This window comes from Macrosteles quadrilineatus, unplaced genomic scaffold, assembly GCF_028750875.1.
Source record: "Macrosteles quadrilineatus isolate MER2022 unplaced genomic scaffold, UCM_ALF_1.0 Scaffold_9__3_contigs__length_116548681, whole genome shotgun sequence".
Taxonomy (NCBI): Eukaryota; Metazoa; Arthropoda; class Insecta; order Hemiptera; family Cicadellidae; genus Macrosteles; species Macrosteles quadrilineatus.
Window position 1 is genome coordinate 60,738,399 of NW_026542602.1, and position 25,553 is coordinate 60,763,951.

At 35.5% G+C, this 25,553-nt stretch overlaps 1 protein-coding gene across 1 annotated transcript; it reads left to right on the forward strand.

Moving 5' to 3' along the window:
• Window positions 1-3,580: 3,580 nt before the first annotated feature.
• On the forward strand, window positions 3,581-23,439 carry LOC129003806 (ubiquitin carboxyl-terminal hydrolase 3-like). The gene is made up of 11 exons (XM_054432116.1): window positions 3,581-3,790; window positions 6,170-6,314; window positions 6,568-6,711; window positions 7,775-7,963; window positions 10,026-10,259; window positions 11,530-11,689; window positions 12,225-12,363; window positions 12,836-12,954; window positions 18,025-18,212; window positions 20,547-20,587; window positions 23,199-23,439. The coding sequence occupies exons 1-11, from the start codon at window positions 3,712-3,714 to the stop codon at window positions 23,315-23,317; spliced, it is 1,557 nt and encodes a 518-aa protein (XP_054288091.1). The 5' UTR covers window positions 3,581-3,711; the 3' UTR covers window positions 23,318-23,439.
• The last annotated feature ends 2,114 nt before the right edge of the window (window positions 23,440-25,553 follow it).

The following is a 25,553-nucleotide window of genomic DNA, read 5'->3' on the forward strand; positions in this document are numbered from 1 at the left end:
ACTATTTTCTTACATTAACAAGTCTTCATCAAACCTCTAACAAAAAGGCAAAACATGTATTTTTATTTAAGATGTTAAGAGTACTATTTATGCAGACTGAATTTGAAAAGAGCTTTTCTTGCAGTCAAACCAATAATTACCTCAAATATAATTTTTTTTTATACATTTTTATAAAGCTATAAAAACAATTTGGAAATAGTTTTAACCAATTCAAGATAATAGATTGGTGCAGCAACTATACATGGTGGAAACACCATGATTTTACGAAATGATAAAAATTAAAATGATTCAGTCAAAATGTTATAAACAGCTGAATAAATACTATACCTTGTTTCGGCCCCAAGTGACCAGCTGTGCACTACCATAGGTAAAACAGAGGAGTAGCCTATGTTACGTCACAGAAACTTTTTTTGTGACCAGGGAAGACATTTTCCTTGATGACAATATTATTGGCCTTATAACCACCCAATAAAGTATTCAAATCCACACACATAAATAATTGGTAATAGTATATTTCATTACTAGGACCAAAAGTGGCATTTCCGGCATGCGCTCAAGATTCATGTGTGAGGCTCTGCCTCATAAATTTCACGTGCAAGGAGAAGCTGAGCATAGGAGAGTTACTTACGGGGCAAGTGTCGGAAAATAGCTTATGTTTGAGACAAAGTCGAAAACTTGAAACGATTGAGAGCAGAGCAGTAAAACTATTTCGGTCCTCTGTACGAATGCTATTTTTTATGCTCACTACTGCTAATGGATAAATGCAGAACAAATCAAGAACGAGGGAAAATAAGCTGATTGATAGTTTTCCCTTTTTCTCTAAATTAGAGCTTGGGAAACTACTTTTAGCGAATTTCCCTATAGGGAAGTAGCTATTACCGTAGGTCTCATGGTAAGACCTAAGCCCGGGACCGATTTACTTTTTCATTTTGATGTCCCCAGAGGCCAAAAACACCATTCGTTCAAATTTTTATATATCTTTATATAGAGATATATATATATATATATGTGTCCATCCGCACGATAACTTGAGTAATTTTTGTCCGATTTTGATAAAATTTGGTTTGAAGGTGTAAGGCGGGATAAACTTGAATGAGTTCGCGAACCAGCATGATCGGACTATGGGAACGGGGGTTTATGGGGTAAAAATAGGTTTTTCCCATTTTTGACCCTAAAAACATAACATTTCACAATTTCTTTTTAAACCATTTTGTAGAGCTTAAAAAAACAAATAATTTAGTATATTGAAGCGTTATTATGCGCCTAATTGTTACGGAGAAAATTCAAAAAAATTGTAATTTTAAAATTCCCATGTTATTCTTATGGAGAATAATTCAACTGTTGTAGTTTGCTTGTTTATGAACATATTTTGATTGATTTTGGAAAATACTTTTATTTCTTACTAAACTATTATCATTTTATAAAAAAAATCTTTTTTACCCTCCCTGTTGCAGCAAACCTAAGTACTCGTTAAACTAATTCTATTTAAATAGGAAATAAATGTGCTATTTTTATGGAGGCATTTTAGTGTAAATCCAATCAGGTTAATGGAAATTCGCTTAGTCTGCAGGTTTGCTGCGGCGGGGGTATTTTTAATATCATCTGTTTTCAAAAATAGTTACTTTCGTTAAGGAGTGATGAAATAAAAATTTCCCAGACGATTGTTAAGTTTTAAAAGTATAAATAAACCACTTGGAAGATGAATGATTAGACAAAGTAAAAAAGGTAGACTTAATTTGAGTTTGAAACGTGAATGTTCACAAATTGTCGAGAAATATGTTGACAATTATGTTTATGAAACTGCTCAAAATTAAAATTTATTTTACAATACGACTTTTTTGTCAAATTGTCGGAATAAAATTGACATAGGGTTCCGTGTGTGTCAAGCTATTGTCATTAGTGCTTAGTAGTATGAATGTAAAAGGTAATGTTACAGAATCAATTTTAACTTTAGTGTGGATTTGTCTTAATTCAAATTGATGCACCCCATGAAAATGAGGCCCCATTAGTGGATATGTATGATAATCATGCAATACTATGGTTGTTTGTGGCCCAAATTTAGATTTGTTTTACGCATATAGGCTACCCTATTTTCATCTTGTCATTAGACATCTTGCACTGGAATATGTTACAATAAATAATCAGCAATTGTAAATGTAGCTAATTCTTGACATGTTTTCATGACAATTGTAAACTTTATTAAACTAAAGTTAAAACATAAGACAATTTACAATTTTAAAATTGTCACCCTGTCAAATAGTATTATTTACAAATAATTAATAGTTTCTGACAAATTTGATTTGTGAAAAACACCACCTTTTATGAAAAACAGCCCTCTGGGGCCTGTTTCATAAACTACTGTACAAACTAATATATTATTATTATTAAATCAGCTGATCAACTAATGTGAATCTATAATGGAATAACAAGTTACAGCTTGTTATGAAACAGGCCCCTGCCTGGAGTAACTAAATCAAAGTTCTTATAAAACTAGTGCACCTGTTGCTCGAATTCGAGCAATTGCAAAGTATTACAGGCGTTTTTTTTTTTTTCAAAACTAATAACAATCATAATTTCCGATGACCTAAAAGAGTCAACTCAAGATAATGTGTAATCAATCACTCCACTACAGTTATCGACGAACTCACTCTGAAAACGAAACGCTCTTGTTTGTATCATGTGTTTACTATATGTTGAGCTGTAATTAATACAAATTATTCGTCTGTAAACAAAATCCTTTTTTATAAGAAATACATTGGGATTTTGATGGCCTGCAAGGCAAAGCCTCAGGACTTTTATTACATGAACTAGCTATTTTGACACATAGCGTATGTAAAAATCCGTCCATTAATATTAATATCCGTCCGGGAGTGTTTCGTAGAAATCGCCTTCACGTATTATATATAGGGATTCATTTGAGGTTTTCTGAAAATTAGATTATGCAGTATCCATGTCAAAACTCTATTTTTTAGAGTTAATAGCAAAAGCAATTTTTAAAAAGGCAGGAACAATGCACAAGAAGGAAGAAGACAAAGAACGTAAAACCTTGAAACTCTGGTACAATTAATTATTAGACTTTCCCCTTCCTTGCGTTCTTTTACATGAATAAAATTGGGAAACTAATCACGCCCAATCACGCATTATTGTTTTTATGTCTCGATGTTCAGAAGTAAAAAATGCAACATGTCTTCATTATTAATTGCTTTACTTAGGTTAAACTTAGTCCCAAATTTTTTTTTAAAGAAATTGGGAAATAAACTCGGAAATCAAAGTGCGTCGTATTGATTATGAATTTTCCCTGAGGTTAAAAAACCTTCAATTATCAAAGCTGACATACCATTTCTTTGCCAGTAGACTATATCAATACGTTATTTTTTTTAAATAATGTTGTTCTCTGTTAATAATAAATAATAACATATAAGAAATTGCAATTTAACGAACATTTTCCATTCTAAAAGCTAAAACTCCCTAAGATAACTTTTTATTTTGAACTGCGCAGTGATACGACAGGCTGAGCTGAGCCCGAAGTGGTTCCGAGAAGGGACGGAGTTTCCGAGTTAATTCACTCGGATTTCGTAGCGGTAGTTGTCAAGGGAGTAGGAGGTTGGGGTTTCAAGTTTGTTCGTACATTATCTAACTGAAAAGTATTTCTGGTGGATAAGGATTAACTTAGATTTTACTTGAATTAGAGGCTTTGCTTAATAAAGTGAGATGGAGTGTCCTCATTTGTTGGAAAATGTCAAAATATCGTCTCCTGCCCAGACGGCAACAAAGGAGTTGGCCTGCGCAGGTAAAGTATAGATCTGGTTTTAGATTCACTTTCAAAAATTGAAACTTGGCGACATTGCGTCTTTAACACTATAAACTAAACCTCGCACAATTTGGGTTCGGCTTGATTAGTTTACTAACTTTTAATTGATATTTTTCTGGGCCTCATAAAAAGTATGGTCAATGGTCTGCTTCTCTAGAGATGGTTACTTGACATCCTTGGTGGGGCCATTGACAGGCCTTTGGCACTGAGTCACATGAATCGTAGAGAATTGATTAATCTCAGCTAGGCATATTTAGCTCGATTAGGCCTATTTATTTTTTTATTCCCAATTTAGGTTGCAGAGCTTGTTGCTTTAGGAATAGGCCTAGGTCCAGCCTATTTGGCTGCAAAATATTATGTGGACGACTAACTTAGGCCTAGGCTAGGTTTTTAGGGCCTATTCTTTTTTCGTTTTTAAATAGCCTATTATTGAAAGAATTCGGTTGATTTAAGTTAACTATTATTGAAAGAATTCGGTTGATTTAAGTTAATTAGGCTGTGGCCTAACTAGGCACTAGTAATTATTGATTTTTCATATGAGTGAGTAGGCCTACCATAGCTTGAGTTAGCTTTTCAATTCAGATTTTGTAGCTGATGAAACTAAGTTAGGCCTAACTGTTTTTGGATAGGGTAGGCTACTTATCCGTTGTCAAAAACAACCGAATGAAAATATTGATATTTTATTCTAGCATTTGGTTAGTTAACCTAACTTAACCAACAGTATATCAAATTAAATAATTGATAGCCTTATATCGTCTAATTTTTCATTCGGTTGTTTTTGACAACAGATACGGAAACTTACTCTTTGGTTAAGTTAAGCCTAGTTTAAATTAGATTAATTATTATCTTGATTATTAACAGTCAAGCCTTCAGTTTTGTTTTCCCTCTTTTTAGGCTGATCTAAAACCCTAACTTAAGCTTAGTCATCCCTCATTTTTTTCAAATTACTAACTTAACATAGGTAAGTAAACTTAGTCTATTGAGCAGAAGTAACTGAGCAACCTACCTTAACTCTAAAGGTTAGCCTAAGTCTCTTTAAAAAACCAAATTAAACCAAGCCTAAAAGATCCTAACTTAATCTTAAGCCAATTTGGCCAAGACTGTTACTAAGTTTAAAGGCAAGATTTAACCAAAGTAGGCAAACTTAAAAAACTTACTTAGACCTAAGATTAACTTACTTCGTGAAAGATTTTTGTGGAAAACAAAAAGTTGCTTTTCTCTAAATAAACTCAATTTAACTTAGAATGAATGAATTGGTGCAAAAAAAGCTAGGCAGTGCTTGAGTTAACTTAACTTAGTGTCATGATGTCTTGGAAGAAGAAAATGCAATCATTGCTGCAGCTACCTGTGTCATAATAAGTTAGTCAGCCACTGTAAAAGAGGTCCCTTAAGATAAGCTTTGGGTGAGGGTGATAGGGCCTACCCTTAAGTTATTGATGGCTAGGGATGGGTACAGTGGCATTGACATGATAAGCTAGCTGATCTCCGAGAAGATGACATCTGTCTCTGGTGAGCTGAGGTGCAACGGGAGTGAAACTTAAACACCTTTTTGTACCTATTAATTATTTTATAACACAATCTATTTGACTAGGCCTAGCTCTGTCAAAGATGAAGAACTCAAGTATAGGCTAGGGCCTACATGTATAATTATACTTTCCTGTTAAAGGGAACATTCAATTAAACTTAACTTAATGGATTATTTAGTTTTGATATCGATATTTTATTTTTCAATCTGATATAGGCTATTGATATTAACGAATGGAAACATTTCTAAGAAAAGCTAGCAGTTACAATAAGTTATTTTGACTACTTGTGATTTGTACAGAAGTCTTATTTAACTTAAATAAACTATTTCTGACGTCACGTCTGGGGTGCGTGGAGGGAGAACACTTGGAACAAAGCACGCTGCAACAAATTCTCCAGTTTTGGGTGTCAACTTTCTTTGATCTTTTTCAACCCTCAGTGGGAAACTAAAATTTAGTGGAAGACTTCTCTCCACTAGTAGTAAGACAAAAAACATTGCTGTATTTTTTGTTGAAAAAAACAAGTTAATTGCTGCATCTAGAGGAAGACTTTGGTGTAAACACTGCTTAACTTAAGAGTTATATGACTTTGTGTACTCCCCTCAGCATTGGTTAGCTTTTAAAATGTCATGACTTTCAATATATAAAAATCTCCTTACAACAAATAGTAGCCTCTCTATTTTGTTGTTGACTCCTTTTTTGTAGGTAAATCTTAGCCTAGGTAGGCCTATAGGCCAATGCCTAGAGGAATAAAAAAAATAAACATTTAAACTAATTTCCGGTAACTGGTTCTTTGAAATGTTTTTGCTAAGCAAATAAATGTTTTTTTTTACAGTTTGTTCTGCCACTGATAGTCCTTGGATGTGTCTTCACTGTGGCGTTCTACATTGCGGCCGTTACGTCAACGGTCATTCACTGGAACATTCAAAACAGCAAAATCATCTTGTCTGCATCGACTGTAGTTCACTTTCAGTCTTTTGGTAAGCATGTTTATTATTGGTTATGATATTAATGTTTTTCATACCGGTAATTCTTTATTTTCAATAATAGTCTAGCCATCCCGTTCCCTTGCTTTGACAAGAATTTATTTTAGGAATTAATTGTACTATATAGCCTACTCATTAGGAAGTAAAACTGATTAATTGTTTTAAACCTAACTTATTTAATTTGTTCTTTGGGGACTCAAAAGAAAAGTACATTTCAGCTGAGTGACTTTGTTTTGTGTGATTTCAGCTATAGCTGTGATGATTTTGTCGTGAATGATACGGAGAACGGTTGCCTAGCTCGTATTAGACAGCTTATCAAGGTCGGTGAGACATCTCAAGGCTCAACTGCACATGAAAACAGACGGAACCTACGCCCCCGATCTAGGAAAAGGTAAATACTTAGTAATTGATTTCATGGAATTATTTCCCTAAAACACACTTTCCCTATTTTGTAAGGATTTTACCACAAGGGATATTTTTATTTTAATAGTGCAATTTTGTAACCTTATTACGATTGCTAGTTTTTCCTTGTTTTTTTTTTGTGTCCCACCTTCACATTCTAGGCTGCTAGTTCTAGCCCGTAACCGTTTAACACATTACAAAAGCCTAGTCCTAGAGGGTTGCAGCATTATCACATGGATAAAATCTATAGGTAATAGACAGGATTTGAACCTAAGACCGTGGGCACCAAAGCCCTGCGCTCTTCCACTAGACCAGCTCTCTCCCCATGATTTATGATTGCTAGTAGGATGTGTTGATTCTCAGTACGGATTCTCGATACCACCAATAATTGGACATTGGTATATTTCTGCAAGGTTGCGCAATTGAAAAATTACGTCTTTGGCCCATGATGACAATGATACGATGATAATGTTTACACAACCGCGGGATATGTTCATGATTTTGCTGTGACTGCAAGAGACAATGATGATTTCTACACGAACGCGGGACATGATCCAAATTTTGCTGCAATAGTGGAAGACCTTGATAATGTCCACATGACCATGGGAGAGGAATGATGTCAAAACAGACGTGGGAGTTGATCATAATTTTGCTGCGATCACGGCAGACTGTGATGTCCACACGACTGCGGGAGATTTTTATTATAGCGTACATTACAAATAGGCCTACTTCGAGATGACAAATAGCAACTAGATATGTGTCTGACAACCTTTAGATTGGAAGGTGATCACATTAATTGTTACACCATTACAGTTACACAAGATTAGTCATCTAATCGATGGTGAAATTTGAATCCAAGGAGTAGCCTAAATTTCTTCTAAATTTCCTGTTAACAGTAGGCCTTCGCTACAACTTTAACTTTGTAGAGTTAATTAAACCCTTCACATTTAATGATAAGAAACAGAGGCCTGTAAACAAAATCCACGAATTATGAAAAGCTCCACAAAACGATTGCAGATTGTGTTTATCTTGATCACTAATGGTTGTTCTAGGTGTCACTCGGCTGACAGTAGTACAGGGAGCACTGAAAATGGAAGTGTAGAAAACGAGAAGGCCTACCCTCGAAAAAGACGGACAACCAGCAACACTTACCTCAAAACTGTGAAACGTGAAAAGAAAGTGGTAGGACTTCGTAATTTAGGGAACACTTGCTTCATGAATGCAGTTCTACAATCTCTCAGGTAATACAGAATCAATAATAATGATTTAAAATGATAGTGTGACCTGGCAATTGTGTTATGGATTCACTATAATTTGATAGAAATCATTCTCAAAATCCTAAAGCAATAAATACATGTGACATTTTAAACTTTTTATCATAGGCCTATAGGCCTAAGTTTTTTTTTAAGTTTCAATTCCTTTTTAAAATTATTTAGCTATCAAGAGCCTAGCATACCTACTTTTTTCTTTAAAATGATAATTTGGTATTAAACAGTACAGTACAACTTTAATTTGCAGTAAAGGCCACGTCAAATAAAGGTGCAACTCAACCACTTTTGTTTAACAACCTGAGTGTTTAATGTTTATAAGCACCTTCATTACAAAAATAAAAAATTAATGACGTTATGGGTACACGCAAATGACAATGGGTTTAATGGACATTAAAAAAAATTGTTTCCAAAATAGAGACCTTGGAATAAGTTTGTTACTTCTTTGTCAACCTTGTTTCATAATTCAGAGTCTATATCATCTGGTCCCGGAGGTGTGTAATTGAGTAGGCTACAATAGGGTGTCCACCGACCTGAAAAACCGGGAATTATGCGTGAATTTCGTATTTCACCAGGAATTTTCAATTTGCCGCGATCGGGCATGAAAATTACGTGACCCTGGGAGACTACGATTACGTTCTGTGATCGTGGGAGATGACGATGACGTTTTCGTGACCGCGGGAGACGACAATGACATTTCTGTGACCGTGGGAGGAGACAGTGACGTTTCCGTGACCGCGGGAGACAATGATGATGTCCAAACTCTTAAGTGGCCACGGGATTTTTTAGTGATTTTGCCGTGATCGTGCATGGCGATGATGGTGTTTCCGTGAGCGCAAGAGACGATGATGATGTCCAAACGGCCATGTGATTTGTTATAAGAATTGATGACTACTTTTCTGTGATCACGGGAAACAGTTATAATGTTTCCATTACCTCTGAACAGTATCAGTATTTTGTCACAACCACGGAAGACAGTGGTGATGTTTCCTGTTACTGAGGGAGATATTTAGGATTTTTCGGTTATCAGAGAAAACGATGATGGTGTCTCTATGACAGTGGTAGATGATTAAGATATAACCTTCGGCTTGACCGCAAATTTTAACAATTTCTAGAAAGTTTTATTTTTATATTTTTTGTAAAATCTTCATTTATACCTTAAACGTGACATTTATTTAATGTGTTTAAAACCTTAATTGTGGCTATGTGAAATTTTTGTAATTTCTGCATTACCTAATTATTTCTGTAGGCCACTTAACTCCATAACTCCATAAGAAAAACAACCCACAACTCCAAAATTACATACCATATGAAAGTACATAAAGACTGTTTGGTGTAGTATTCCTTACAGAAAATTTGGTAAAATATAATTATCAGTATTAAGAATGTATTTTTCAGGTGTCGGTACGGAGATTCGATAAATTTTGGTATCGACATAACACTATTTCAAAGAAGTTATTGATAAATTGCAGGATTAAGGATTAGTTTATAATTTTCTGATTATTTAATCAGTAATATATACAAATTGCATACTTCTGTCTTAATGCAATATTACAGTACCGGTAATCATAAATTTTGTTTCTTTAACTGAGAATGCTTTTTTCGATAATTAAAATAACAAACTGTGTTAGCGCTAAAACAGCACGGGAGTTGGTGCAAAAACGTGTTGGAAAGTTTGGTATGAAAATTAGGACCTGAACTACCTGGAATTACTCATGCATTTTTTTCTGGTTGGTCTGGTGGACACCCTGTACAAGATACTTAGTGAAACCCAAAGAGAATAAATCTTGATTATGTTAGATCGTGTGACTGGACATGATGTTGAACCATATCAACCTCTGAAAAGCAGACTTACATTGATTGTGTACAGTACCCAGTTACGTCATTTGAAATTACTTAATGGTACCAGTAATAAACATTCCAGATGGTTTTTGTATTCTTTAAGTGAAATTTAATGAGTTTAATAAATTGTTAAAATCCTTTTTACTCTGAAATACCTGTATTTTAGCATTTTAGTAAATCATTTTAATTGCAGCAATATAGAAGAGTTTCGCGTGTACTTCAAGAAGCTGCCGTCACTAGACAACATCAAAGGAGTGGGTCGGAGCAAGGTTTACCAGTCTCGCAGTTTCCGAGAACTCAATGACGCCATCATGGCGGAGGAGCTGCGTAAGATCATCATCAGCCTGACGGACAATGGAGCCAGCAAGTCTGCTATTTCGCCAGAGTCTCTGTTCCTCGTCATTTGGAAAGTTGTACCTAGGTTCCGGTAGGTTTGGATGTTTTCTGACTTTATTTTTTAATCATTATCATAAGATTTTTAAGCAACTGGACACTTTTCAAACTTATTATATAGTGTAACTTAAATTTCTGTGATAAAACTTCATGGTGAGGTAGCCTCTGGATCACTAAATTTAAGCTAAATGGTTTAAGTTACCTGGCTTCGTCAAGTGATCCTGCTTCAGTATTACACTACTATAGTTTCAGACTTGAAAACAAGTCCATCTTCAGGTTAACAAAAACGTCAATAGCTCATCTAACCAATTTGGTTAGATTCGTCTACAATTTATCCAAATTGGTTGGATGACCTATTGACGTTTTTGTCAAGTCCGAAACTATAGTGTAATACTGAAGCAGGACCACTTGACAAAGCCAGGTAACTTAAACCATTTAGTATAAAACTTCAGTTGCAATCTTTTAGAAGGAACTTCAATTCAATAATATTTATAACTCACTGGGAATACAGTCTAGAAATGGTTTTTACACCCTGACTAATATGTTACTTTTCTGAAGCAAAGTTGTAACATAGCCTACAATAGATGCCTAATTTGTGGCTCTAATGCCATTTTATCGTACATTTTACTTAATCTTGGCTTTTAAAGCGAATCTACTAAGAGTAAAAACTGTGTGGGCAAAAGCATGAAAGATGAGACTGAAAAAATAATAGGCCTAATGGTTTTCATAATTTAACTTTGCTAGTATTTTTTTATCTAAGTTTAGATCAAAGTGTAGTCATATATATATAGGTATATTTTTTTAAGCATTAGGGGTTAAATCATTTTTAAGCAGTTTAGGAATACCCCTCCTCATGCTTCCTTGTACTGAATAGTATGTTAAAAATACCACTTCAAAACTCCTCAACTAAGCTCACATAAAAAAATGTATCAAGGGGGGATCGCTGGAAATAATTATGTCTTCGCGATCGCAGGAAAATCTTAAAACATCTGCGATTGCAAAGACATCATCATATTCGTCTGTGATCACAGTCAAATCCAGAATATCTTTTGTGATCTTGTTGATACCAACATCGTTTCCATCATGATCTTTCTTTCCCGCATTTCGCTGCAAGTGTGAATTTTCGCAAAGACATCATTGTAGCCTGTAATCGTGAAGACCTCGTAATCATGACATCAAGTCAAGACTGAGCAAAAGCTAATAAACCAAACCCAAAATTTTCTATAAAATCTTGGTTTTAATTTTTGCTAAAGTATTGTAAAACCGACAACTGAAACGGACTTGTCCCTTACTGTTTGTTACAGAGGCTATCAACAACAAGATGCTCATGAGTTCCTGCGCTACATGCTGGACAGACTGCACACAGAGTTGCTACATCTACTGCCTGAGTCTCCGTATTTGCTGGGACACAAAGGGAAATCATCCATCGTCACTAGTGTCTTTGGAGGCACACTACAGAGCGAGGTACTCTAAAAAGCTAGTTTTGTTCTAGAACAGGGTCTAGGCCAGAATTTTGATCTGTTAAATGAATCGATGGCAGCTAGCTTATATTAGAAGTACTTGAAGACCATATAACACATAGAAGAAATAGAACACAATATTTTGTCCCCTGGGGTAGTTTTTAAGTGTAGACAAAGAGACAGAAAACCATTTTGAGACCTCCTTTTGGTCCTACAAAATGTATGTTTGCTTACCAATTTAAAGTCCTTGCAATCCACAACCTTCAACACATAACACAACGGTTCTAAAATTAATGTTATTTTTATGATTTTCCCCCAAAAAATCCTAAACATCTCCAAAAAAAATACAGCTACAGACTTCACCTGTGATGCAATTTTAATTAAATTCGGCTTGTTAGTAATAATCCAAGGTATTTTCTTGCACTTTTTTAAATTTTAATAATGGACAATTTTTAACATTTTTGAAGAGAACAATGACCAAAAGCTAACCGATAGGAAGAAGAATGTGTCAGTTTTGTTGATAGCATTTATTTTTTTAGGTCACATGCTTGAACTGCAATGTTGAGTCGAAGAAGCACGATCCGTTTCTAGACCTCTCTTTGGACATTCCAGAAAAGTGTTATCAAAAGAAAAACAGAGATTCTAGTGATGAACCTATTTCTCCGTGTAATATTCTAGGTAAGGTAATATTGAGGATATCACTGGAATTAGAGTTACAGTACCTATTTGATTTTACATAAATAAGATTGTTGAGTGGTTTTATTACACTACTAATTACAAGAGTTTTGTGAAAGGTTTGATAAAAATATTTGTGATGGTAATAATAAATGTCTGAAGGAGGTTCTACCAAACATGTTTTATGTGGACCATTAAAAAACTGTAAAGAATGCCAATTACCTAAACGCACACAAATCAATGTTTTTTTAAAGATATTTGTCTTCTCTATCCTGAGGTTGGTATCCATGGCTGAAATATCTTTCCAAATTATTATTCCATGCTGCATAAATATGGAAGTTATCCTCGAGGCTATGATGGGTATTGAAGTATTTTACAGCAGCAATTAAAAGCTAAAACAAAATAAAATTTTGAACTATTCTTTCAGGATACCTATATAAATAAAAGACATTTGATCATAACTCTTAAATTACAGACTGTCTCACAAGCTTCATTCAAGTAGAGGAGTTGGCGGAAACTGAGCTTTACTACTGCAACAACTGTAAAAGCAAACAAAGATCTACCAAGCGGTTTTGGATACGCAGACTGCCAAATGTAAGTTTTGGATACGCAGACTGCCAAATGTAAGTTTTGGATACGCAGACTGCCAAATGTAAGTTTTGGATACGCAGACTGCCAAATGTAAGTTTTGGATACGCAGACTGTCTAAATGTATATTTTTGATACACAGACTGCTTGCTGTGGATTTTGGAAACACACTGTGCAATGTAAGTTTTAGCTACGCAAACTGCCTTCTTTCCAAGTAACTCTTTCATTGAGGATTGAGGAAAACATTTGTCCCAATCCAAGATCAGGATGGCTGGAGAAACAAGAATATCTGAGAGTAAGATAGAACGAATGAATGAAAATCCTTCTTTATTGAGGTAAACTTAGGACGTCATGGTCCTTTCTTACAGTTAACCTCTCAACAGAAATTGTTATGTTACATCAGCACGCTCTTGAGGATTTAACTACTTTTCTTGAATAGTAGGGATGGACGAGATTGGATTTATACTTAGAGATGAAACGAGACGGGATATTTGATTTTTCATAAAATTTCGAGACAAAATCGAGACTGGATTTCCTTTCTCATACATATCAGAAAATGCATGCTCGCCATTTTAACCTGATTTTGTTAAATTTTAAATACCTACTGATTTATGAGAGACTGGTAAAATATAAAAATAAATGTATAGGATGAAGTTTAGCTACATTTAGCTTGGTTTATTTAATCCAAGCTAAATGATTTTTCCTAAAAACAAAATATGAAAACAGTAATAATAGGCAAGAATATTTAAAATCTTTTAATACAAAACATCAATAAAAAACATCAGTATAAGAAAACAAATACTCTTTAGGACTACCTTGTTAAAAATAACTATTACGCATAGGTAGGAAACATGGTGATATCAGTTAGGACATAGTTTAACTTTGATTAATTCAAAATTTCTTTGTCTGAAACATCAGTCAAATTATGTGTTAAGTTGAAAAATACTTGTGATGGGCGGATCCTTGAAAATGTCGGTACGGGATCCGGATCCAGATATACACTGTCATAAGGGCGGGTTAAAAAAAAACGTAATTATCAAAATGCCAATTTAAATCATACTGTTTGAAATTAAATTGGTAATGTTTAAAGATTAATACATCTTATATACAGAGTAATCTCCAGTTGAGCCCATAATCCCTAACTTTTTGGGGAACTTTTCAAAATCATAAAATGAAACTTTGTCCCAAGTTTGCACGACCACCAAAAGGGTATCTGTGTGTATCTATATATATAATTCCGTAAGACAAATTTTTGTAAAGAAATTGTGAGTGACTGGATGGCCGTAGAAGGATGGGAGGGGTCTTATTTTAAAGGTCTTGACGTGAATTTTGAGGGAAAACTATTAATTTTTCTTATTTTTTTTTACCATAAATTCGCAACAGAATAAAACTTTTCCCATTAAAACAACATGGGGTTTAATTTGTTTACATCTTTTGAAATTAAAACAGAAGTCATTTACTGCTGATTTCTGTTTACTTCAATACATCTGATCGTGCTATATCTTGAAAACAGTGATCAATACACGCATTTGGTTTACTTTTAGCCAGTCAACTATGAAATGTATACTATAATAAAACTGAAATCTTGAACTTGAAGATAAATCAGGAAAACGTCTCCATTCTTTGTTTATATTTAAATCATATACTCAAGTTTCATTTTTTCATGCTTTTACGTTATTGTCGTGTTAAAGGAATAAACGACATAGAATAAATATTCTGTATAAATAATCAAAGATTCGAAATTAAATCTAACTTCTGTTTTGTTTTTATTTTTAAATCATATGTTCAAGTTTAATTTAAATGATGTTGTTTTCTTTATATTTCTACACATTTTAAGGTTAAGGTTGTGTTAATATATACAACTAAAATAACCTACAAATGTTATTGGTTCTAAAATGGTGTATTTGCATTCCTTTGTAAGTAAATATTTTTTTAGTGCAGTAAATATACAACGTAGAGTAATCATATTCGATCATACTTTTATAAAATCACCAGGGATTCAAGATGTTTTGGTATGTAGGCTGCTGGATATATATTCTTTTCATTATAAGTACTGTAATTAATATGAACGCCAGGGGAAGACCACAAAGGCTGTGAAGGAGAGAGCTGTTCATAGGAATGACAGTGCTCGTAGAAGAGCAAGAGTAGATAATGACGAACTTAATCAAGATATGTTACAACCCCTTTTTAGGAGACCCATGGTAGACGAGAAAAATTTAAATATCCATGATGCAGGACCAAGAGTGCATTCAATGTAGTGCTCTTCATTTTAGAGAAGAACTAACGAATAATCATTTTATGACATGTTGCCATAACGGACTTATTAACCTTCCTCAGCCAAAAACTAATGTAGAACTTAAAAATTTGTTTGAAGAGAGCCCACAACTGTATAAATTCATTCGACAATACAACAGTGCGATGGCTTTTGCTTATTTTTCAGCCAGTAAGAAAGATATTCCAGGAAAAGGACCATACTGTTTCAAAATTCAAGGACAGATTTATCGTTCAATCTTAGATTTGCTGCCTCAACATGATGAAGACCCCGTGTATGGCCAATTGTACATTATTGACACATCAACAGCAACAGAAATTCATCAAAGGCGTCGAGAAAATAGTGACTTAAAACCTGAAATATTGTCAAAACTAGCTGAAATTCTATTAGAAAATCCATTTGCACAAATTTACAAAAGAGCTTCGGAAGAAATGGTTGTACAAGGTGACAGTGAATTAGAACTTAGGTTTGTAGACAGGATAAATATGGATCGTCGTAGGTAGCCTATAATAAGCCTACTGCAGATGAAATTGCAGGCGTCTTCAATTCATCCGAAGGCGAACCTCCAATTAATTTTTAAAATTTTTAAACAGAGAAGCTTTTATTTATCCTCATTAACCACAAGACCAAAGCTACCTTAGTAAACCAGTTATATTTATATTCACAAACAATGATATGTTTGCTGCCTTTTCATGTTAAACCACTGGAGTGATTCAAATTATTTATTGAAAATTACATCAACAAAAGCAAACAAAGAAGAACAACAAACTGGTTTTTACACAAAAGATATGGTGTAGGGATGCCTATTCTGACACATAGATAATGTTATTCTGAGTTTGTTTAAATACCGGAATTGCAATATGTTGTTTTACATTTCAGCTTTTTAGGGACTTATGTCCCTACAAGCCACTAGTTTTACTATAGTTTGATCTTGAGTATGCTATATCGTGGTCTTTGCATGCAGCACCCAATTTATTTATGCCTGAATCACCTCTTGTTAATCTCTTCCTTAAATTCGCTCCAGGTCCACAGTACTGATAGACGGGTATGTGAAGTTCTACAGGTAAAATACCCTGTGTCTGTGTACAAGAAGACTGTACTGTGTTCTAACTTAGAAAAATATTAGATGGGGGAGTCTTGACTTTTTTATTCACCCTTTATGGACACAGATAATCTTGTACACAGACACAGGGTATTTTACCTGTAGAGTTTCAAATACCCAGCTATCAGTACTGTGGACCTGGAACGAATAACAAAGAGAGATAAGCAAGGGGTGATCCAGGCATACAAGACCGATGTTTTCCCGATTTTATTAGACCGATTAACTGGATAACACGGTGGTAAAAATTATTACCGGTGTAGGGCCTAAACATTACTACCGGTTATTATTACCGGTTTGGTAAACATTATTACCGGTGGAAGTGCATTTGCCCAACTATCATTACTGTGGACTTGGAACTGAATTCGACGTTAAACATTATTACCTAGAAGATGCATATGCCCACCTATCATTACTGTGGACCTGGAACAAAATTCGGCGGTAAAAATTATTACTGGTTGAAGTGCATATGCCCGGCTATCATTACTGTTGACCTGGTACTAAATTTGGCGGTAAAAATTATTACCGGTGTAAGTGCGTATGCCCAGCTATCATTACTGTGGACCTGGAACTAAATTCGGCGGTAAAAATTATTAAACCGGTTAAATTGCATATGCCCGTCTATCATTACTGTGGACTTGGAACTAAATTAGGCGGGAAACATTATTACCGGTGGAAGTAAATTTGTCCAGCTATCATTACTGTGGACCTAGAACTAAATTCGTTGGTAAAAATTATTACCGGTTGAAGTGCATATGCCCGGCTATCATTACTCTGGACATGGAACAAAATTCGGCGGTAAAAATTATTACCGGTTGAAGTGCATGTGCCCGGCTATCATTACTGTGGACCTGGAACAAAATTGAAAAAAAAACGGCTATATACAGTACTGTGTATTTGCTCGACTCTCGATAGTGCTGATTTTTCGTAATCCGGACCGGACGTCCGCCACTTTAGTCCGGATGAGCGTACATGGATACAGACAGCTTTGTGTTAGTAAAAAATCGGGAAAAAACTGGCCTTGTACATGGATACAGACAGCTTTATGTTAGCAAAAAAACCGGGGAAAAATCAGATCCATCAAAACCGGATCCAGCCCAAGATCTGGAATTTTTTAGGTCCGATCCGGTGCCGGTTCCAGCTCGGATCCGGTTGTCCGATATCCGGATCCGACCATCACTAAAAAATACTAAATCAGCATAAAACATCAGCCTTACTAGTTATTAAAATTAATTATTAAAATCCGAGTCAAAATCATCTCGTCTTGTAGAACGGGATTTTAAATTTCCTTACATTTCAAGACCTGTCCATCCCTACTGAATAGGTTTCCTCAGTCAATTATTGTAAATAGATGATCTTCTGGTGTCAAAAGCGACGAAACACTATCATTCTCTGACGTTTGGCCTTGTTAAAGTGTGATTTTCTTCCGTACAGTTGATGTATCTTAATACGTAATCATCGTTCAATGAATGAAAGTGTTTATTCAAATAGTTGTTGCCCAAAGACATAAAATTTATGCTTATTTTTAATCTGAAACTGGCTTCTTTGACAAATGGAATGTCCACTTCTGTCAAATTGTGGAAGATAATTTAAAATGTTTAAAGCTGTTGTCAAATCACACAAAATTTCATTGTGAAGGATGTGTTTTAAGATATTTCCAATGTTAACACGTTACCCTGGAATGTAAGTAATTGATTTTTTTCAGGTGCTGTGTCTACACTTGAAGCGGTTTCGGTGGAACAACTTCTGGCGAACCAAGATAGACATTAACATCCAGTTCCCAGTGTCGGCTCTAGACATGTCGCAGTTTGTGCTCAGTGATCTACCAGACACCCGCCTCAGTGGTTCCAACCTTTACGATCTCGCTGCTGTAGTAGTCCACCATGGGTCTGGGTGAGTTTAAAGTATAGAACACTCATGAGTATCCACGATAATGAGTGGCAGAGTGAATGGGGATAGTGCAAACCTAACCTAAAATGCCTGGGAAACAACTAATCTAATATATAAAATTCTCGTGTCACAGTGTTTGTCTGCAAACTCCTCCGGAACGACTTCACCGATCGTTATGAAATTTGGTGTGTAAATTCTGTAGGTATGCGAATCGGACGTAAACTATTTCCCGTTTCGAAATTCTTAAAAGGGCTCCGCCCCAGTGGCTCTGGAGTTTCCCATGTTAACCTTATGAGAAATGGAATTAATGAATCTTAACAGCTGTTTCAATTAAACAAGTTGGTTCTGTTCTATGATGTTCAATAGCATTAAAGTTACAAGGATTACCAACAGGGTGCAGCACTATTATTTCTTTTACATTTATGACAACAGCTAATTTGCAACCAAAAGGTGAGTGAGCGTAGCGAACGAACTTCAACCTGGAGGCGAGTTAGCGTAGCGAAAGAGCTAACCTGAAGGCAAGTGAGCGCAGCGAACGAGCTCCAACCTAAAGGTGAGTGAGCGTAGCGAACGAGCTCCAACCCAAAGGTGAGTGAGCGTAGCGAACGAACTTCAACCAGGACGTGATTGAGCGATGCGAACGAGATCATCTTGAAAATTAAACGTAACGGTACTTTCTTTCCATCGGTCTGTCTTAGGGGAAACCTATAACTTAGGTGATACGAAGTTCGCCGGGTCAGCTAGTATTTACTTAAAATATATACCTTGTTAAGCTACAGTTGGTTAACCCTCCGAGCGTCACTCGTCGAAAAATCGACGCGCGACACACTTTGTGTAGTGTCACGCGTCGATTTTTTGACGCACGAACATCGTTTACGGCGAAGGCTCTATGACTGACTGAATCGGATTGAACTGGATCAAGTTAGGTATCGTTCTTTTCGTTATATTCTACGCTTTCTCCAGAGGTCTGTCTCTAAGCGCTTTATGGTCTCCGAGCCGATCGTAATTGTAGCAGACAGCTGACGTGCGTATTTGTAAATAGCTAGGTTACCCTCGGACCGATGACTGATGTGTTTTATTACGTTTATCATTGTTTTAGTGTTAAAAATCAAAAGTAGTGATATACGTGGTGCATTATAAGAAGATTTAAGTGATTTTGAAGGGCTGGTTGATGATCCTGAAGAAGTAGGTAGTGATTTTGATGTAAATTATCAGCCAGATTCCTAGCTATGGTTAGGCTATGCATTCTTAGCTAAACGCTATGTACTGAAATCTGTTTTTTGCCCATAACTTATTTATTTGCAAATCTACTTCCTTATATTATTATATATTTGTAATCCTCATAAAATTTAGAACAAATTGGCTATTTTCAAATATTTATAGGCCTATAATTTATACAATTTCATTGAGCGCGAACTTATTTTTTTTTTGAAAATTTTCCAAAATATCTTTTTTTTACCTAAAAAATTTTTTTGAAACAAATGTTCCTTATGTTTTATGTATAATATTGAAGCCCATGATTTTCCAAACAAAATAGTATATAGAACAGTAGAATTAACATTGTTTTAAGCTTCTCAGATCCGTTTTAATAAAACCTTGCAAATGCGCCAAAAATAGGCGGACATTAAGGCCTAAACTATGGACACTCGGAGGGTTAAGGCTTTGGTAAAAATTATGTTTTAATGCAGTTTAGTGTAGACCACCTTATAACTTAATTTGAAAGCTGTAACTTATCAATTAGTTTTGTAGTTGGTGATTCATTGTTGAAGTAAACAACGACATTAGGGCCCTCATCACGCTAAGCATCTTGATCGTCCCTGTAAAACATACATAAGAACTTCAATAATAAAGGTATTGCCTAAACATTAAAATGGCTGCCGTTTTGAAACCAAAAATATTTTTTTATTAACTAGTTAATTGCTATCTTAAATCGTATAGGTTCTAACTTTCACAGACATTTTCTGAATATCTCGATAATAAGGTTTTTCTGAAATAATGATACTCTTGATTTTATTTTTATTTTCATCCATAATACTTATTCCCAAAGTAATTGTACTTACATAAGGAACACCCTATATCATTTTTCAGCTTTTTCTATGTGTGTTGGCTAAACTGGGAGTGAGATGTGGATTGTCCCGCAAAAAAATAACCAAAACGTTGAAAAAATTACATTCTACAGCCTTATTAATACAAAATTTGTGGCTCCTCAAGAAACCTAAATACCCAAGTGAACAAATATATTTAGAAGGAAAGCCTTGTTGCTGATTAAGGTGTGTTTAGGAAAAAAAGTGAAGTTGCATCACTAGTAATTATTTAACTTGTGTTTGTATGTTTTAGTGCTGGATCAGGACACTACACAGCATTCGCAATAAATGATGGTAAGTTTCCAAATCTGTCCAGGGCTTAGTTTTGGGGTTTATTACAACAATCATAATATCGATTATTAGCAGGTTTAATAGTCTCAATGCCTCAGATAAAGATAAGTTAAAAGTATCTTCTAGGGATGGACGGGTCCCGAAATTTCGGGAATTTTTCGGGAAAAAAATATTCCCGATTATCGGGACGGGATTACATTTGACTCGGGAATTTTTCGGGACGGGATTTGGTCCGATCGTCGGCGATTTTTCCGCTTCGCGAGTGCCGATAACGCCGTTATTGCGAGCGATAGGTCCGCGAACGCAGGAGACGAAGTCATTTCGACGATTACGCCGTGACCGCGGAGTCATAACGACGATCGCGCCGTAGCCGCGATTATTGGACTTACGATCGCACCGTGACCGCGAGTCATAACGACGATCGGGCTGTGACCGCGGAGTCATACCGACAGTCACGCCGTGACCGCGGAGTCATAACGACGATCGCGCCGTGACCGCGAAGTCCTACCGACGATCGCGCTGTGACCACGAATCATACCGACGATCACGCCGTGACCGCGAGTCATACCAACGATCGCGCCGTGACCGCGGAGTCCTACCGACGATCACGACGTGACCACGGAGTCCTACCGACGATCGCGCCGTGACCGCGGAGTCCTACCGACGTTCGCGCCGTTACCGCGGAGTCATACCGACGATCGCGCCGTGACCGTGGAGTCCTACCGACGATCACGCCGTGACCGCGAGTCATACCGACGATCGCGCCGTGACCGCGAAGTCCTACCGACGATCGTGCCGTGACCGTGGAGTCCTACCGACGATCGTGCCGTGACCGCGGAGTCCTACCGACGATCGCGCCGTTACCGCGGAGTCATACTGACGATCATGCCGTGATGGCGAATCATACCGACGATCACGACGTGACCGTGGAGTCCTACCGACGATCACGACGTGACTTTGGAGTCCTGCCGACAATCGCGCCTTGACCGCGAGTCATACCGACGATCACGCCGTGACCGCGAGTCATGACGACGATCGCGCCGTGACCGCGAGTCATGACGACGAGCGCGCCGTGACCGTGGAGTTGATAACCGTGTCATGCCGACGATAACCCCGTGACCGCGAGTCATGACGACGATCGCGCCTTGACCGCGAGTCATACCGACGATCACGCCGTGACCGCGAGTCATGACGACGATCGCGCCTTGACCGCGAGTCATACAGACGATCACGCCGAGACCGCGAGTCATGACGACGATCGCGCCGTGACCCGCGAGTCACAAGTTTCTATAGGTACCTGTAAATTGTTACCCATTTTTTTGGTTTTTATAGATCTGTGCCACAAATGGTAAAAATTGATTTCGTATGTCTTTTTTGGTAACTGCAATACAGTAATTTCTTTTTTTTATGCACAGAAAAAAATCCCGTCCCGTCCCGTCCCGAAAATCTGGAAGGAAATAAAAATCCCGTCCCGTCCCGTCCCGAACTAAAAATTCAATCCCGTCCATCCCTAGTATCTTCAGACTACAAGTGCAGTTGTCTATCAGTTTTAAATATCATATCTAACATTCAAACCCATTTCATCACTAATCCATTTTCAATGTTTTATGTAGGGATGGTCAAGTCTCAAAATTCCGGGAAATTTTCGGGAAATTTTAAATCCCGTTACACGAGACGAGATTTCTTTTTGGCCAAGATTTTTACCGAGACGGGAATTAAAAAAAAAAAAAAAAAAAAAAAAAATTAAAAACGCTTGCAGAAAGTCAATGCTATACCCGCAATACAGGAGCAAGTTGTAGTTGCGTTTCCTTTGTGAAGGCGTTCTTATTTAATTAATTCTTTAAATGTAAATATTACTTTAATTATTTTAATAATATTACTTTAATAACATTTGAGAAGTTTTGTAAAGTGTAAGCAGTGTGAGGGATGTTTTATTACTATAAAAAGTCAAAACAAGTAACTATTTTATAAAAATTAATATTGCTTTTATTTTATGATTTATTTTATTTTATGATAAGTTTAACTCTATCCTAACTGATATCACTACGTTTCCTAATCGTAGGCATTTTTAATAAGTTAGGCGTGATTAATAAAAAAATGTTATGCTGATGTTTTTTAATAAAAGATTGTAAATATTCTTGCCTATTATCATTATTTTTGTACTTAAACAGTCATCTAACAATGTTACAAAATCAGGTAAAAATTTTGAACGTGCATTTCCCGTTGTGTATGAGAAGGGAAATCCCGTCTCGATCTCGTCTCGAAATTTTATGAGAAATAAAAAATCTCGTCTCGTCTCGTCTCGAACTAAAAATCCAATCTCGTCCATCCCTAGTTTTATGAAACAAACTTTGAAGAAAAATCTGCTCAGACTGTTAAAATAGGTAACCAATCCTAAACTAGTACTCGTAATTCTTCTAAGGTAATCTAGCTGCTATCTCTTGATTCTACAAACGAAATTTCTGGCCTACAGCCTTCCTTGAACAAAACTAACCTTTAAAGACCTAATCTTTCACTTTTTTCTTCCTTGTATTTTCTATCCATCTTTTGTTAATGAACCATTCCCATTTCTGGCTCAAAGGTAAGCTCACTTTGATACATGTTGTGTTCACAGGCCAGTGGTGGCACTTCAACGACAGCTCGGTCCGTCAGACACAGCTAGAAGTAGTGGCTAAATGTAAGCCTTACATTCTCTTCTACATCAAACGAGAGTTCAGCGTCCACTCCTCGTGAGGTCATTCGACTTTCCTCAAATCATAAAGTATCAAATTCGTTTTGGAAGTGTGCTTACAATTCAAAGCTAACTAGGCTTTTGTGATACTTTTTTTTAATAAATAACACTCCTCGAAACGTTATTTCTGTCTGCTAGTCTGAAATCTTATCTTGGTGTACAAGATATGGTGATAATATTACTTAGCATTTATCGTTTATCGTCTCGATTGTCGCTCGGAATCCGGATAGATCGATCTATTTTTGTAATCGACCGCATATTTCAGGATCTAAGCCGAATTAGCTTTCCCGGGGTTGGTGGGTAGTTTCGGTATCTTAGCTCAAGTAGAGTTTTATGTGAATGAATTGAGCCTTACTGTATGTAGCCGCCCATTTTCTGTTAAGCATTTAGTTTTGTGGTAAACGTTCATAGACCTTAAATTTTCACTAGGAAATGTATTATTTTCATCTAGTATTTTACAGTTAGGAATTTCTTGTTATTATATATTTATTTTATTACATTTTTGTGCAGTGTTTGTTTTTATACTGAGATTCTAGTTTAATTTACAATTAAATGTTTGCATCGGTTATTTCAGTTGTTGGAATTTATTTGATAGCTTTAAGTTATATTATGTGTTATTTTTTGGCTTCTTTAAGGCTAAACAATGAAAACTTTTATTTTTGTGTTTAGTTTCTTGTCATTAAATATTTTCATACAGAAATATAAACATGTCTGCGGTTTGAGTCTGATCATTATCATAAAAGTAAAAGAAATCAGTTTATTTTAGCTGCAATCTTAAATTAAGGGTGTAGTAGAAGATTGATATGCCACTCAAAAAATGTTTCTCTATAATTAAGATAAGCACTAAGAGTCTGTTATAAAAATATATAGGGCTTTGTATCTATGGACTAAGTTCAATAATACTCTTATGGATGTTCAGCAAGCTCTTAGATGTTTCCCTAGCTCTTAGCTGATAATTGATTAGGTAAGAATATAAAATTTGCATATATTTGTTTACACAGATTATGTCTCACCGATTAAAATACAGATGTACTAGTTTAACTAAAAACATTTATGTAGGCCTAATGTACAAAATTTAACAAAAAGGTCAATACACAATCTTATACCTGTGGTACTTGAAATACCTGTTCAATAAATACATGATATAAAATAGTTGTTAATAAGAACAAAAGATCCGGATCACAATTTTCCACATATCCAACTGACAAACTTTTAACCTCAACGAGGGTGTTTATGTGATTATTATTCAGAACTAAAGAGCTACAATAACTCCATATTAACTGGCCAAACATTTTATCAGCCCACCCTAACAAGAATAGTATATTTCATTACAAGTACAAGGGATATTTTCTAATGCAAATTTAAGTTTTGTGTGTGAGGCAATACCGGAATAAATCACTTTTGGTTCAAGACAATACTTATCACAACACAAAAACACATACAGAATAACAGAACTCAGTAAAAGTAAAACTATTTTATTTCTCTGGTGGAAGGTTTTCTGTCATGTCTGAATCTTTTCATAGAATTATAAGGGATGTTAGATATATTGGAGGCATTTTAAGCACACACTATGCTAAAAATACTGCAAAAATTTGCTTATGCCTGTTTAGTTTACATTTAGATGAATGAACAGTAAAACCGGCTGATTTATAATAGTAGATGGTAAAGAAACATTAATGTTTTTAGTAAATGGCAAACTGATTGAGAGCAAGAGAAAGTTAATTTGAACTTGGAAAGCAATTTGCTTTCTTTGACAACAGCTGTTTTCGAAAAAATAGTTTTTCCTGTACGAAGTGATGAAAATATTATTACCTCTTAATCGGCTATTTTAAAACAAAGTACTGCATTAACATTTAAAGTTTGTTAAATTGTAACGTTAAGACGGAAAAAAAACATTGTTTATCAGTTATTCAAATTCAAGTCACAATATATACCATTATGTTAACCAAACTTTTAATTTATCAAACATGTGAAGTTTTAATGTTAAAATCATTATCGGGCCTCAGTCTAGTTCCTGAGGTGGCCGGTTGACAAGAAACCTACTAAATTAAAATGTTTATAAATTCAGTTTTGTTTTTCAATTTAATATTGAATTTATTCTTTGATTCCAACATTGAAATAGTTTCAATTCTAGTAATTGTAGAGATAATTTGTGTGTTGATAAAATCATTGGAAATACAGTAAAATTACAACCAATTGTGATCTTAAACTAAAAATTAATTGTTTTGGATTTATTTA